The sequence below is a fragment of the Vidua macroura genome, chromosome 17 (genome assembly GCF_024509145.1).
Source record: "Vidua macroura isolate BioBank_ID:100142 chromosome 17, ASM2450914v1, whole genome shotgun sequence".
Taxonomy (NCBI): Eukaryota; Metazoa; Chordata; class Aves; order Passeriformes; family Viduidae; genus Vidua; species Vidua macroura.
This window is the reverse complement of record NC_071587.1, coordinates 14,133,519-14,149,703: the sequence shown is the minus strand read 5'-3', so window position 1 is coordinate 14,149,703 and position 16,185 is coordinate 14,133,519. Positions and strand designations below refer to the sequence as shown.

General features: G+C 48.1%; 1 protein-coding gene across 1 annotated transcript in view; it reads right to left on the bottom strand.

Moving 5' to 3' along the window:
• NFATC2 (nuclear factor of activated T cells 2) overlaps positions 1–16,185 on the bottom strand; it is a 73,526-nt gene that overhangs the window by 25,507 nt on the left and 31,834 nt on the right. Inside the window, exons 6-9 of the mRNA XM_053993203.1 lie at positions 15,098–15,238; positions 4,296–4,351; positions 3,350–3,476; positions 1,118–1,813 (exon numbers count right to left, since the gene is read on the bottom strand). Of these exons, the coding sequence (XP_053849178.1) occupies positions 1,118–1,813; positions 3,350–3,476; positions 4,296–4,351; positions 15,098–15,238 (1,020 nt within the window). The remainder of the gene's footprint in view (positions 1–1,117; positions 1,814–3,349; positions 3,477–4,295; positions 4,352–15,097; positions 15,239–16,185) is intronic.

Here is a 16,185-nt window from a genome sequence, read left to right as displayed (position 1 = left end):
AAAACTCTCCAGATTTTACTGCAATGGCACCAAAGGTGCATCAACCACTCTGCAAACACAGCTAAGAGAGGAAACCATCCAAACTCTGCCCACAAACCCAGCAGGGAAGGCTGCACACCATACAGAGCACTCGGGACCCAAGCTGAGGAAAGCAAAAACTTTCACAGGCACAATTTCACAACTCCAGGTAAGTGCAGTAAAAATCCCGAGCTGTTGGGTGCTTGGAGCACATCCTGGTGCACACCCAGGAGACCAAGCCTGCCACTGCCTGCACTGAGAGGAGAGCAGAGTTACCATCTGTGACAACCAGGTCTGTACTTCCTGCACAGGAACATCCTGCATTTGCAGCAATATTTCCAGCAGCCTCACTCTGCTCTCACTCAAATCCATGTTGGGTTTGCTGCTGCTCTCTGTGATTGCAGTGTCCAGCTGCACTATTAATTTTGCATTGATTTCCTCCTGCCAGAAACATGCTTTAATAAAAGAACCAATCAAGCAGACTGCCAATAGCTGCCTACCTAAGAATAAGCAGGATATGTTCAAAGAAAGCTTTACTCTTACTTATGCTCATTCCTAAAGGCTAAATCAGCTGGCTCACAACAAAGGAACAGCATTGTTTAACTTATCAATGTCCCACTGTTCATCTAGAACATCTGCAATGGTTTTGCCTGCAGCACTGCCCCATTCATTACAGGCCTCGATAGATTGCTCAATGGGCTTTTTTTTTGGTACAAAATGTACAAGAGCATTTTACAAAGTGGACTTTGCCCTGATATGAAGAAATATAATAAAATAATTGAGAAGTGCATTTCATTTCAGATCTGCCATCTTCCAAACTGGCAATGGAACCCTTGGCAAAGGGAGACAAAATGGGAGCAGCTCAACGTGGCAGCTGAGCCCGTGGCACGGAGCAAGCAGAGGGGTCCTGTGGGTGAGTGGCCAAAGTGCTTTGCCATCAGCCAAAAATGCACCTAATGAAATTCCCAAATCCAGCCTGAATGCACAGCCCATGTCCACACCCACCAAAGGTGGCCACGGCGAGGAACAGGGGCGTTGAGAACTCTAAACTCACCCCCTCCCTCCAACAAAGCAGCCCTGAGAGGGGCACAGCACTTACCATCATCCAGGTACGCCTGGTCCAGGTTCTGCTCCTGCTTGATGGTCACTCCTGCTGGCAGCACCTCCTTCTGCTCACTGCCTGGTGGCCCGTTCTTGGCTGCCCGCTGGCCCGGGGCCGCCTGCTGCTGCTGGATCACGGTGGGGTACGAGCTGGGGCTGAGCCTCTGCGCCTGGCTGGCCTGGGGCTGGCTGGGTCTGGACACGTTGGATGTGAAATTTTCACAGCACATGATGTGCTGGAACTCCTGGTGGCTTCCACACCTCAGCTGCTGGTTGGTTGGAGAGTAGTGGATGACAGGAGAAGGCTGCTGGTGGCCCGGGGAGTGCTGCAGCACGGCTGAGGTCTGGGCTGGAGAACCAGCGTGCACCAGCACGGACCTGTGGGCATCCGCGATGGCAACTGGCGTGGCCATCAGGCCGGGCTGCTGGTAGCCCAGCTGGCTGGGGCTCAGGCTCTTGCTCCTTTGGTAAATCACAGCCGGGTTCTGCTGGTGGTACCGCGAGTCGGGAGAGGAGAGGCCTGAGCGCAGCTGCTGGCAAGGAGCCATGGTGGCCACGAGGCAGGAAGGGGACTCGGTGGCCATTGTGTGCTGTGAATAGTAAGGCTGTGTTACTGTCCCCAGAGCACTGTGCACTGGATTGCAGATTAGGGCTGGATCATAGTCATCAATGGGCTCTGTTTTGATTGATGGTACTAGAACAAAGCATGCAAAGGACGTTATTCGTAACGAGCTGAGGAGAAACAGAGAGGTTTTCCTTGAAGCAATAAGAGATTTAAGCCTTTTACGAGATTTGTGTGTGTAAATTCATACATCACAAGCACTGAGTTTAATAAATCACCCACACGCAACACGGCAAAGATTCTTCACAGCGCTCTGTGCTAAGAGATTCTTGAAAATCTTTAATGTACTAACGAACCACAAATTGCTAACATTGAAAAATTCAGCACTTCGGCCCCTGTTTCAATTCATTTAAGGGCCATTCTGGAACACAGACAAAATAAGAAGTCATAGATAGGTGTTTCATGCAGTACTTCCATCTCAAAGGAGACTGAATCAGTAGAAATCCCAGGACATAAACAACTCCCCATCTTTCTGCCAAACATTTAACAAGTCACCAAAAGCAGAGCTGAACTGTTTTAGAGTTTTTGTCTCTGCTGCACAAAGTGTCCTCAGTGCTGAGAGCTGAAGACCTGTCTGACACCATCATTTAAAAGCCCATGATTTAGTAAGAGCTCTGTGAATCCTGGTGGGGTAAAGGATGGTCCTCTACATTTCCAATGATTTTTTTGTCACATCTTCCCCAAAACTCACTAGAGAAACACCACACAATGGAAACCATACAAAATTCCTGCAAATTTGGTCATGCAAAATTCCTGTCTGGAAGTAAAGATTCCTTCTCCTAAGTGGTCTATTTTAGGGATTGCATTTAGATAGAAGTGTGCTTCTCAATCCTGCTCAGAACAGTTTAGCAACTGTACAAACCCTTCACATTGGTGATACCCTATAGAGTTCATAAATTCAGGGAGAGGACCAGAGATTTTCAGGCTGGAGGAGAGCAAAATAAGAGTCTGAATGAATGTTTGCCTTTCCTTAGAGACAAGTCAAATTAAGACATCATTTGAAGCTTGCATAAAATCTGGTGCTGTTATTTTATGCTCATTGCTTTCCACAAACACACACAATACTCTGATTTTCTCACAATATTTTCCCCCCAGCCAAAGCTGAGAAATTCTGGGAATCTCATTAGTAATCCTGTTGCATTTATTGTGACATGGCTCACCAATCCCCCAGAGCAAGAACATCACAAAAGCATTTGTATTTTTCTCAGCTAGCCTCACTCTGAAGAATATATATTGCTTGCCTTCCTCCATCCCAAGCCCTTTCCCAGATCTGATGTTTTCTTATTGCTGGACACGTCAGAGAAGGCAACACTCATGGTTTTCAGAGGGTCACACCGTGTCCCAGACTGAGCTTGTTCCCACTGAGGCTCTTGGCAAACCTCTACCAAGTGAATGGGGCAGCATCAGCCCACTGCCAAAATAACAGATAACTGACACCCCAAATTCCTGACCATAACTCACAGGCAGCTTTTAAACCAAGCAGCTGTCGAGTGCTGAATGAAAACGGCAACATTTTGATCCTCAAAGAATGGCAAGAAAACAGCAGAGCAGAAAATCAAATCCTGCTCATGGACTTAGAGAACAAGTGGCTCTGTCCCTGAGAATTACCTGGGTGATAGGTGAAATGCTGGGGCTGGCTTCTTTTCCTTTTGCCATTGATGACATAGAAATTCACCTTGACTGCTGTGCGGATGTGCTTGTTCCTGTACTCGGGTATCTCCACAAAAAGCATGCTCTGAAATAAATATCACAGGGGACAGGAAGGGATTAGCACCTGGGGCTGGCCAGGGGTTTGTGTGCAGCTCCCCTTGCTACACCTCCACAACAAGAGGAATCTCCCTATTCACCCCTACAAAGAAGGGTATGAGAAAAAAGGGGCAGATGGTGGCAGACCAGAAGATTTTTGGTACTGATAAATTGGTTTCTATGGACTGTATCCCTCCTGCACTTGGTGCTGTCCTGAACTTGGAGGGAGAAGTCTCAGCTACAAGTAAAACATGAAACTGTGACAAATGCAGAAGCTCTGCTAATCCCACAGTGCTTGATGAAGGAGCATGCACTGCAGAATTCCCTCTTTTTGTCAAATTAACTCAATTATTCCATAGGCTTTTGATTTATCCACAGGCAGCCCCTGCTGCCTTCTGGGGGGGCATGGCAGTGCCACTGCTGGCTCCCGAGAGCTCTGCCTGCCCAAGCAGGGTCCCAGCAAGCCAAGGGAACAGAGGGGCTCCTTCCCTCCAAAGAGCACTGGAAATGCTGCAGGACAAGCCCTGGATTTGGACACAGCACCCAGGGCTGGCACAGGAGGCAGCATCCTGCAGAGCCTGGGCTGGCACTGCGGGTGTGCAGGACAGACTCCAGCAGTGACTCCCTTGGGGGGTTGCTGCTGCAGGAATCGATTCTTCCTGCAGCACATGCACTGCTGCAGCATCTGGCACATCTGTTCATCGTGGCATTGCTGCTCCTTCTGCTTCTGAGATGCTCCTGGAAGCTCCCCTTGAACACGAGTTGCTGCACAGCAGCTGCAGGAGAGGACACAGTGTTCCATACTTACAGGCTGGCTCTTGTCTTTGTCCACTGTTGCCTCCATTTCCCAGATCTGCTGCCCATCTAGAAGAATATCACAACATTAACCTCATTGTGTTTTTTTTTTAATCATAGAAGTTATTAAAAAAAATAGAGACAAATCAAAGGCATTCAGTTGGCAAAGCTCTCAAAATGGACTTTATTTCAAGCACCTTCCCAGTCCTAACCAAAAGCAACAGCATTTCATTTAAACACATCACTGAACACTTCTCTCGCCAGGAAAGAGCTTACATACATATTAAAATTCAATGTTTATGCAGAAATTAGCCAAGCTGAGGAATGAAATATTTAGCACAGGTGCAACATCTGCTTTTTACCAGGCCTGAGTCCAGCCAGCCTGACTGGTGGAGGGCATCAGGAGGTCACATAAGTTGTGAATGGTCACAGTGGGTCAGCAGCTCAGCAAACTTTCTGCTGCTCTAAGCCAAGACAGAATGCCACTGGCAGCCCTAGAGCCGTGGTAAAGCACCAAATATTCACTGTACTCAGTGCAAAAGCACTTCCCTGCATGTGGGACAGCCCTACCCTGAACCACTGCAAGCTTTGCTGCCCTTAACCATTGCACCCATGCAGCTTGTCTCCACCCTGAGTTACACAAAACTGTATTTGGAGAGGAAAATAAAATTTGCTTCCCCTGTATGGAGTACCACCACAGCAACCCCTGTGCTGTAAGAGTGTATCAGCAGTGACAGGACATTCATTTACAGACTGGGTGCTTCCTCTGGTTACAAATATTCCTTAAATATAGAAACTTTTTTTGCAGTGCTTTTTTTATTTTATTTTTTTTTTTAGACTTTAATCTTTACCCCTTTGATTTTCACATTCCATTGAGCCTTTTAGCCAAGCAATTTGCAGAAGGAAAGTACTGATGGGGGCAGGGGGAAAATTGCTTCATACCTTTCTGAAAGCTTGCTTTTAAACTGGCCAGGGGACACATATCCCAAGGACCTGCTGGACTGGGAATGCTGCAGCCAGGAGCTGCTGTCTGCTTCAGGGGGAGCAGCTCTGCCTGCTTTGGGGGCTCCCCAGACTGGGCAGGATGAGGGGGGAAATCTCCTAAACCCAGTCCTTCTCACAGGGCTTTTTATTTTTCCCAACTCTTGGAAGTTCTGCAAGAGCTGCTTTTGTCTTCTGTTATTTAAGCACTTCTGCTTCTGGCGAAAAGGGAAATGAAAGAGTATTTTTAAATGCATTTTGCATTTCTTCTGTTGTTGTGCTCTTTGTTCTGTGCTGGGCCCAGACAATGAGCTGACAGATGTGCTGGGCTCTCCAGGCAGCCTCTTCCCAGCTGTGGCCAGGACCCAGCCCTGGGCTCCCTGTCTGCCCCAGCCCCTGGGACAGAGCCTCACCTGCCCAGCACCCCTGGGACAGCTCTGCTCACCCACTGGGGACAGGCAGCTTTTCCTGGAGTCAGGGCTCTCATCCCTCCCTCAGGACAGGCTCCTGGGGCTGCTGGTGGGGCAGGGGGCACCAGCCCTGCTGGGCTCCCTCACCCCAACCCTCCCTGGGCAATGGACACAGCCAGGGAATAGCTGGAAGTGTCCCCATCAGGAGATCCCAAAGAGCTGGAAGTGTCCCCATCAGGAGATCCCAAGGAGTTGGAAGTTGTCCCCATGAGGAGATCCCAAAGAGCTGGAAGTGTCCCCATGAGGAGACCCCAAAGAGCTGGAAGTTGTCCCCATCAGGAGATCCCAAAGAGCTGGAAGTGTCCCCATCAGGAGATCCCAAAGAGCTGGAAGTGTGGCCCCATCAGGAGATCCCAAGGAGCTGGAAGTGTCCCCATCAGGAGATCCCAAAGAGCTGGAAGTGTGGCCCCATCAGGAGATCCCAAGGAGCTGGAAGTGTCCCCATCAGGAGATCCCAAAGAGCTGGAAGTATCCCCATCAGGAGATCCCAAGGAGCTGGAAGTGTGGCCCCATCAGGAGATCCCAAGGAGCTGGAAGTGTGGCCCCATCAGGAGGTTCCAGGCTTCCAGCTGCTCCTGCTGCAAGGAGGGAACACTGAACAACTCCCAGTTTTCTCTCTCCTTTTTTGAAGCTCCCTCCTGTGAACCAGGTGTCTTTTCTACCGTGGGGCTGAGTGGCTGCTGGGGCTGGGATGGCCTCAGCAGAGCTGTGGCACTGCCCACCCCAAGGGGCTGCTGCAAAGGCATGGAAAATATTTCATTATTTAATGTCATTTAACATGAGCATCCACTTTGGCCACTGCTATACTCAATCTGTAGCCCTGTTAATGCAGCCAACTCCTTGCTGCTGTTGAGACAGAAACAGGGAAGGGGGAGCCAGAATATTGGGGGGGGGGTTAGTCCAGCAAATCCTTCTCTGATTATGAAGCAGCAAATGCTCAACAGGGAGATTCCTCTTCTAGGCGACCTTAGAGAAAAGAAACCATCTCAGTGTGTGTTAAGGAACCTCCCCACACTCCTGAACACCCCAAAGGATAATTTTTTAGAGTTCTCTAAGGAAAGAGAAGGGAAAAGGAAACAAGAAAATACATCATAAAGTGAGAGCTCTGATAGAGACACACATCAGAGCTGTCTCAGCAATGCCACATGAAGATGTCCTGACAAGGACAGCCAAGCATTCCTATGTTTGACACTGGTTTTGCTCCAGGCAGAATGTTTTCATCTTTGTTTCTGTACTGCTAAATTCAAACAGTCTGTGCAGATACAACAGCACTAACTTCACAAAGAAGGTGGAAATCAAAAGGTTTTGTTGATCCAAAATGCATAAACTAAAGTAGAAACGGGCCTCCAAGTCATGTGGCACATTCAAGGAGCTGTGGAACACATGCAAGCACAGCCACAGGGGATTTGATTTAGTAACTGAGCCACTGAAATTGCACTAAAAGCTAATGAAGCCAACCATAAAAATCAAATGATGTTCAGGCTGAGCCCAAAGTCTGTGTGGGTCAAAAGTAAGAATGAGAAAAGGCAAACAAGAAACAAACGTATTTGGGGTTACCATTCCAACAATGATAGATGCTTCTGTTTGGATATATTCCACGTTTGTGGCAGCTAAACAGGTTTCTAACAAATCTGTCAGCAGCAGCAATCCCTGATCTTTGAGCCCTGTTGAATTGAAGCACTCTGCAGTTCACTCCCTGACCTTTATGCTGCAATATGATGATGTGGCTCCATCTGTCTCACTGCTTCACTTTCGCTCGAGACAATCAATATTTGCTTTTCCTTTAACCGCTCTGGATACGCACATTATGGGGAGCTTTTGGCAGAAGGATGAGGGAGGCTGTGAGGAAAATGAAAAATACAACTGCATTCACAAGTCTCTCTCTCTAACCTATTCTTTTTCCTGGTAATGAAAAGAAAACTTCAGATTATGCACACTCTGGGAGCTAATGGAGAGCAGGAGGAATAAACTGAGAAGTCTCAGGATCCTTTCAGGAAATCATGAATAGACAAAACCTGCACCAAACTGTCAACGCATTTATCACCTTTATGATGTGCATAAATGCAAAATTTTTTAGGAGGAAATGAAAGTGGATGTTTGGAGGAAGTCCTCAACAAAAACGGGATTCTGATTGTAAGGATGCACTAAAAATCCCAAGGCTGATGTGACAGTGGAGCACAGCCCCCAGCACAAAACCTGTCACACCAAAGGCCCTTCCCTGGAGGCCAGGTGGTGCCTGGGCACCAGGAATGTGTTTAGCTTTGAGCAGGAGGTTGTGCTCAACCCTCCAGAGATCCCTTCTGGCCTTAATTACCCCGTAATTCTGTCATGCCACAAACGGGACAAACAGCTCCTGCTTGGAAACACAGAGGACTAAAGCCCAGCTTGATTAATAATTTAATCCAAAGTCTACAAGTGCAGGTAGATGCTTATTGCATAGAATGAAACCTGCCTGAACAATGGACAGGAGAGAAAGCTGCAAAGGATCACTGAGGAATCCAGAGCCAGGTCTGCGTGTGTGGTGCCTTTCAAACTGTGCCTCCACCACAGGGAATTCAATCCCTGCCTCTGGAAAGGGCAGCACTTGCTCTCAAGATGATAAAATAGTCTTGGATTTAGACCCTGAGGTCTTACCAGCCATGGCTGCCTCATGCAATATTTTTACTGTTGTGGTTCCCTGCTCATTTAATGGTTTGTCTTAGTTGGCAAGTCTTTAACACCACAGGTCAGTGAAATGTTCAGGAAATAGAGATTTTTGTGCTGCTTCAGGGCTATGAGACTTAGCATTAAACCCCGATGAGAGATCTGATTGTGTCAGCACTCTTTGGGGGAATGAATGAGTTGTTGGAAGAAAGTAATTCTACCCTTCCTAACTCCAACTGCGATCATACCAAAGTCCTGCTTCAAACTGGGGGAAATCAAAATGTCAGTCTGCATTAGGAGCATTTTGGGTGATTCTCTGCAGCCCCTTATAGGACTCTTTTTAATTAGCCAATTAAAGGTTTTCTGAACCAGTTACAGCCTTTACACATTATTCAGGATCCCTTACTCATGACTTTGGGGTCAGTAACTAGCAGGGAAACAAACTTACTGCTTTATTTGAACAAGCATGAGTGATGGGCTGAGAGGCTCAGGAAATGTTCTTTGCAGTTCTCTGCAGCTGAAGACTAAATATACTATTGTGCTGATTCTGGATGGGATTCCACTCCTGCATGTGATTTTAGGCCTGCAAATGTACACTGCTTTTCAGTCAAGCATTACACAAATTACTTAATGAACAACCTGTTACTGGTTCCCCAGAGAAACCCAGCCTGGTGACCAGAGGGGCAGGGCTCTGACTGCACAGTTCTGCACAGCTCTGCACAGCTCTGCACAGTTCTGCACAGTTCTGCACAGTTCTGGACAGTTCTGCACAGTTCCCCCTGGGCCTGCAGGGAACTGTCCCCATTCTCTCCGTTTCTTGGAAGGCCTTCCAGAAAAGCACAGCAATTATCTCTGTCAGCTTTTATCAGCAGATAACAGACATCTCCGGAAAACAAAGAAGGGTTTTTAGAGCCACCCCAAGAACAAAGGGAGAGCACTGAACGGTTTCCAAAAGGACAAAACCACTCTGGGCAGCAGAAACTCATCAGGAACCCTCACTCAGAATCTCTGCTGCTCTGGACAAATCCCAGACAAATTCAGGGACAAATTCTGATTTCAGCTGGGAAGTTACTCTGCTTCAAGTCAGCACCAGCTTGCTCAGCATCTGGTCCTGAGCAGTTGTCTCCTTCTAAGCTCTTACTTCAAAACAATTTTCAAGCTTTATAGCAAATACAGCATGAGTTTATTTAAAACTCATGAAAAGTAGAGCTATTTAATTTATTCCTGAGCTTCATTTTCATGGATTTCTTTTTCTTTCTGAAGCAAGACTGCCCACTGCAGTTAATGGAGCTCTGTTTGTTAAGAGCAGAGGCCAGTGCCTTCACTGCACTGAGGACAGAAGTTTGAGTCACCAAGGCTGGAGATACAAGGCAAGGTCTGGGAGGTAAAAGGGCAATGGATTAGTCATGCACCAGCCAGCCCAGCCCCAAATCTGACATTTTGCACAGTGAGAACAAGTCTAGAGGCGAATTCTCCCCATCTATTGTTGAGGAATTCAATTCCCATTAAAATAAAACATAAATACAGTAGTTGAACAGTGAAGCAGGAGAACAGTATTTCATTCCAGAGCTCTTCCAAATAATTCCTTATGCCAATTCATCAGAATAGATTTGTTGTTTTTTTAAGATTATAAGTGTGTTTTGTGTGTGTGTATATAAATTATTAAACAAAAGCTTCTCTCAAAATAAAACCACTGGGAACCTCCATGTAATAAAATGAGTCACACCAGGATGCGATGACTAAGTGGGAGAACAGGGAATTCCACTCCCCAAGCCAGCTTTCTTCATGATCAATTTTCTGTCAACAGGTGATGGGAGCTTGTCTCTCTGCCTTTTGTTTATGCCAAGAATTATGATTATTTTTTAATATTCTCCCTAAACAATTAAGCTGAATAATCAGGACCAGGCACACTTCCACCAGGCGCCCCCATAGCAAAGAGTGAGCCAGGGAATCCAGGCCAGCAGTGGCTGCCTGTGTTAATAAGGATTTACCAGCTGTAAAATTCCAAAATCTTGTGTCATACGGGGAAACCTTCCAAAACACTGGATTCCACCCTGTCTCGCTGAGTCTCCAACAGCTATGGCAACTCCGTTTCTGCAGCCACACTCTCCTGCATTTTTCTCTGTGCGAGCCCTAGATTTTTTCCTGTTTTGCAGTGTTTTTTTGGAATCCTGGGGCAGGCGATTGCCCCGTAGGATTACAGGAACACCTGGGGCAGGCAGCACATTCCAGCCAGGGGGAAACCCTTGGGGAGAAAGGTTTGCTGGCTTTCAGCAGCTACAGCAGCAAGGAAAGGCACAAGGCAAAGGCCCCATTACCCTGAAACTTTCTAATTTGCACAGCAGAACCAGGCAAACCAATCCTCCTGATTAATACTCGTTACTCTCACATTCAATATTTAATGTTGTTTATTTGTTCAAGTAGTAAACAGCTCTTTTGAGTGGACCTGGGAAAACATTGAAAGTTTTTTAAAAAGCTTTTTGTCTGTTTTATCTCGAATTTGCCTGAGAAAATTGCACCATTAATGTTGCATTATTAAGTTCACAGAGTTAGCTGCTGAAAACCATTTGGTATTTTCTGCATCCCCCAGGAGCTTTTGGATCATTCACCAAACTGTCAGACTACAAAAAGGGATTCTCCCTGTTTGGAGCCCGGTGAGGAGCTGACCTAGCAAAAAGGGGAACGCTGCTGTAGGCAGAGTTGGAATTTCCTTTCACCTCTCCCACAAAGAGCATGATCCTACCATCAAACCCACACAGCAGCAACCTTCTCTTCACATTAAACCTGCCCTGATGCCATCCCACCAGTGCATTGTCCTGCAGGATTCCTGGAGTCCCCTGGCACACATTCCATGGCTTGTTTGCAGCACGTGGGCTGCAGCACTTTGGGCACTGTGCAGACAAAACCTCAGCCCAAGCACCCCCACTCTGCACACCACAGCCTGAGCCTGCCCTGCTGAGCTCTCCTGCAGCCAGGACACATCCAAGTGTGTCCAACACCACTGCTGGCTCCAGAGCTGGGCAGATCTATTTTGTCACAGGGGCTGTGGATGTCCACACCTGGGGGCCCTGGCAGCTGCCCCAGTTCAAAGGGCACAGGCAGCACCTCCTCCCCTCACCCTGCCTGGCCCAAGCTGGAGATTTATGGTGGAGCCTCTCCAAGGATGGACGTTGTGTTTGGGTTGTTCCTCCACCACCCACATTGTCCTAGAGATGATTCACGATGTCCATGTGGCCACCAGAAGAGTTTGGCAGGGGAAATCACAGCCCATTTGCACTTTTCTCCCCGAGAAACACGAACCTCCTCTAGCACTGACAGCAGAGCAGCAGTAACCAGTACACAAACGGGAGTAAACACAATGCAACCGGCATCTGACTTGCAAATTATTACATGACAATTAAAATAAATAAAAGGGGGAATTCCAAAACTCTTCTTTTTTTAACTGCACTGTAAGATCTGGGCCCCAACCAAACACTGACACCCTTAACCCTCACCCTATTCCAAGTCCTTGATAGCTCCAAGACTGCTTTTCAAGCTTTCTCTTCCAGATCAAAATTACAAGAGTACAGTCCAATCTAGTTGCTTCCCTGACCTACTTTAGTTTAGCTGGGCTCAGTTACGTGTCTCCAAGTTCAGACCTTCAAACTCCATCAGCCAAACTCTGCTTTTGTGTGCTGGGCTTAGGGAATTCTTGAGTTCCCCTGGCTCACAGCAGCTACGCTTTACGATCTTGCATCAGCAAGAGATAACCGTTAAGAAGAACTCGGAACCCTGAGGCCTGCATGTTGATAAACTTCAGCATTCAGAAAATTAATGCTATTTATGCATCAGCATTTCAAAGACGAGCACTTTATCCCTCAGAGCACTGAGCTCCAGCCCCTTCACTCCGTTTCCTGCTGCCATTTCCTGCCGTGAGCCGAGCCTGTCCCAGCCCTGTCCCCTGCCAGCTCTCTGCCACCGCCGGCGGCTCGCGTGGCACGGACACTCACTTTCACAATGACACCCCCACAATTCGGGGAATCGCCCTTATTTTCCAGGTATTTCTATGGAAAGGCATACTATCTGCAATTCTGTGAAAAGACAAATAACGCCTGTCCGTTACTGCTCGCAGAGACTCGTATTTTAGTCACAAATGTCACCAGTTCCACGTTCCTCTGCGTTGCTAATGGTGGGTGAGGAATCGTCTACAAGATCCAGAGGAAATGGAAAGAGGTTCTGAGTGTTCCCCTGAGGGATGAAACCTAATTCCCAGTTGTGAGCCCAAGCAGCAGCTCCCTCAGCTCTGTAGAGCACGTGAGTGACGCCTTCCCAGCACGGCTTCACCCGGGTCCCAGACCCAAGGGCACCCGGAGTTTGGAGTCTGTGCAACACTGAACAGCAGAAAATCTGGCTGCACAAAAGTACTTGAAGAAAGATTTTTTTTTTTTTGGAAAAAAGAGCCTTGCCACTCTCACCCTAAACACTGGACTCCCAAGCCAAGGAGCTCTGTGGAGCCTGGCATGCCAAAAGCTGTGGGATGGTTGCCCTCACTGCAGCTCTCAGCCTTGTTGTTACCAGCACAGCTAAAACTGGTGGCAAAAGTGGGAAATCCAGCACCACTTACTAGCACAGACAAGGCTTGTGAGCTGTTAAAATGAAACTCTAAGCAAACCAAGCTTCCCCTGCGAGCTTGCTGCATCTTCCTGCCCTGACAAAGGTGTGATTGTCTCACAGGCGCTGGGGCAGCGGTGTGCTCTGGAAGAGACACAGCCTGCTGCAGCTGGGGCAGCAGAGCTGGGCTGCCATCCACCCCCAGCACAGTGGCTGTGGCTTACCCTGCCGCTGAGCAGCTCATCAGCACTTTCTGCACGGGCTGTGCAGGGCAGGGGAGCCGTGGGTGAGCTGCTCCTCCTTCACCCAGGCACTGCTCCAACACCCGGGGCTGCACAGCAGGGCTCACTGCTCTGGGCTCCTGCAGCCCATGGCACTGGCAGCTGTGAGCAGACACCCTAGAGGTATTTAGAATTGTCTACAGTGCAGCATGAGGGAGGCTGAAAGCCTCAGGTGCACAAGATCCTGATTTTCAGGTGAGCTGGGACACTCATCAACCTCTGACAAGGCAGGCTCAAAGCAATTCTCAGTTTGCTGCACTCAGCCCATGCATGATCTGCACGTCCAGCTCAGCTTCTTAACCTTCCTCACCTTAGGATACACCTATTAAATAAAGACATCTTCATTTAAAAGCGCTTCAGGGCATCTCTGCCAGAGGTGCTGCTGCATTGTGGAACACACAGAGCACCACTCAGAGCAGAATCCCCCAGATAACCCACTGCAAACCACACAGACTTCTGGTTCAACCTGAGGATTTGACTCTGGACCTCCCATCCTCCAAATCCCCTTCTGCCAGTCATTTATTCAGAGTCCAGCAGACTGAGACTGCCTGCAGAGGCCGAGGGCTGGGGGGGAGGCAGGATATGGAACACCAGCAAGCAAATCCCTGCTCCAGACTGGGCACTGCTGCTGGGATAAGCCCTGTCTCTCCCCTTCCAGGAGGTAAAAAAAGAGGGAAAAACCCTGCAGTTTCCCCAGCAGCGAAGAAAAGCTTTAGGTTTAATGTGGAAAATATTGTTGCTCTTTTTACTTTCTAACATCTCTTCTAGCCAGAGCCTTCCCTGCTCTCATATGGAAATAGGGGCAGGGCGTTTGGGATGTTTCCTCGAAATGGCATCAAGAGCTGCCTCCTTTGAGTGGATCATCTCCTGCAGCTCCTGCAGAACATTCTTGGGACAGGTAGCACTGCAGGCTGCCAAGATGTCCCCATGTACCTTCCCGAGGCGCTGGCATGGTGGAACAGGGGCAGCACAGGGGGAAGGAATTCATCCATGGGCTTGAAAGGAACCACAGCGTGCCAGAAGAAATCCTGTGACTGCACAGGCTCATCTGAACCTCCACAGCTCTCCCATACCTGCAGAACCAGCCTGGCTCGCTGCTGGTGTGGGAAGGAGCTGGGACCCACAGGATGCTTCCCCCCCCATGTCACCAGCTGGTGCCCATGTATGTTCATGAATGTACATTCATTTGTGGCTCGATTCTCACTTTTTTCCAATGGCATTACCCCACAGGTCATGCACATGCTGCTCACTTGGGCAATGCAATCTCTTAAACTCCTTGCAAGGCACTGGACACATCATTTAAGACAGCTCTATCTCGGCTCACTGACAGAAAACTTCCAAGCCCCGGGTTTTCTTCATAGCAAAAAGGGAACACAAAGTTTGCAATAAAAAATATGCAAGGAGAAGGGATGGATTCTTGTATCTCATTACATATAAAAATAACTTTATATAAAAGGACACATTATGTTTGTTTTTTCTCCACAGATTTCTAAAGGGAAGAAAACACAATCTTTGCCTGTAGCTCACATGAATAAAAATGTTCGTTTCAGTGATGATTTCTACAGTAGCATCCACTAAACATGAGATTAAACAAGCACAGAGGAACATGTAGTGCTCATCTCTCTTCTTTGCTAACAAATCCTGTCCCTGCTGATTCCCAGTGCCTGGATTCCTGTGAAGCAACAACACAAACAGTTGCCCCCAAGCCTAACTTTACCCACATGGTTTTACTTACATGAACCTGAATGGGACTGCTCACTTGAGCATGATGAGCACAGATCTTAGGATGAGATTTGGCACTACAGATTTGCCTTATCCTGTTAGGGAAAGTTGGGAAAAACCTGCCTTACCTGATGTTTTTTCTGTGAACACCACCTTGGACTCTGCTGTGAAATTCTGTCCAGTGAGGATCATCTGCTGACCTCCATAAACCAGGCAGCTGTCAATGTCTTGTCTTTCAACCATTGGAAGCTCATGAGCAGACCTTTGGGCTGTGGACAAATTGCAAACATGAATGAAACCAACTCTGTTTTACCAGGACTTTCCAAATCTTCCCAGAACTATCCACAGATTGATCTTGTCATCGTTGCCATCCACTGACTGCCAAAGCAGCTTCTCCAGGGTGCTAAATTTAGGTCTGAGAGGGAAAAATAAACTTACTCAAGGCATTTTATTTGGAAACATTCAGGAGTTGGCTGCAGCGGTTCAGCTGTGCTGGCCCTGCTCCTTGTCCTTGAGAAAGGACAGCTTGGATGAATGAGCTGAAACTTGCCCATGCCTGTTTCCAAGTCAACAGCCAAATTTTCAAGTGCAGGCACACTACAGCCCTAGAGCCCAAAAATTCCACCTGCACAGAGGATTCCACTGAATAACACTGAATTCCTTCAGAGGGGAAAAAAGAAAATGAACCTCCTCTCCAAAATCCCACTGCCTCCCACAGGGGGTTGCCAACAACAGCTCCATCTCCATCTCCATGTGTGGGCACCGAGCCCTGGTGGGGCAGCCACGAAGGCCCAGAGGTGATCAGGAGGGGTCACAGCAGGACTGCTGCAGGCCAGGGTTTGTCCAAGCACCTTCTGCAGAAGCCTGAACATCTGAGGAGCAGGGCCCTGTGTCACAGACCGAGTCTGCTTGTAAAAGGCAAGGGAAGGAAAGGTAAGGTGGGATGCAGATGGACATGGACGTCAGCAAGGCTTTCTAAGGTCTTTACTGTTCTTGGCCACGAATTTGGAGCGTGACTTTAGCAAGTTATTCTCTCTTTCCCCAGCCAGAAAACCAGTTCAGCGCCATCTCTGCAGCTACTTTCCTCTGATGCCATTAAAACAGCCACTGCGTGGTCAGAAGAGCTTTGGAGAGCCCTGGTGACCGTCCCTGCAGAGCCATCCCAAATGCTTCCTATCGAGCAGCGGGAGCTGGGGGAAGTGGAGATGTGAGAACT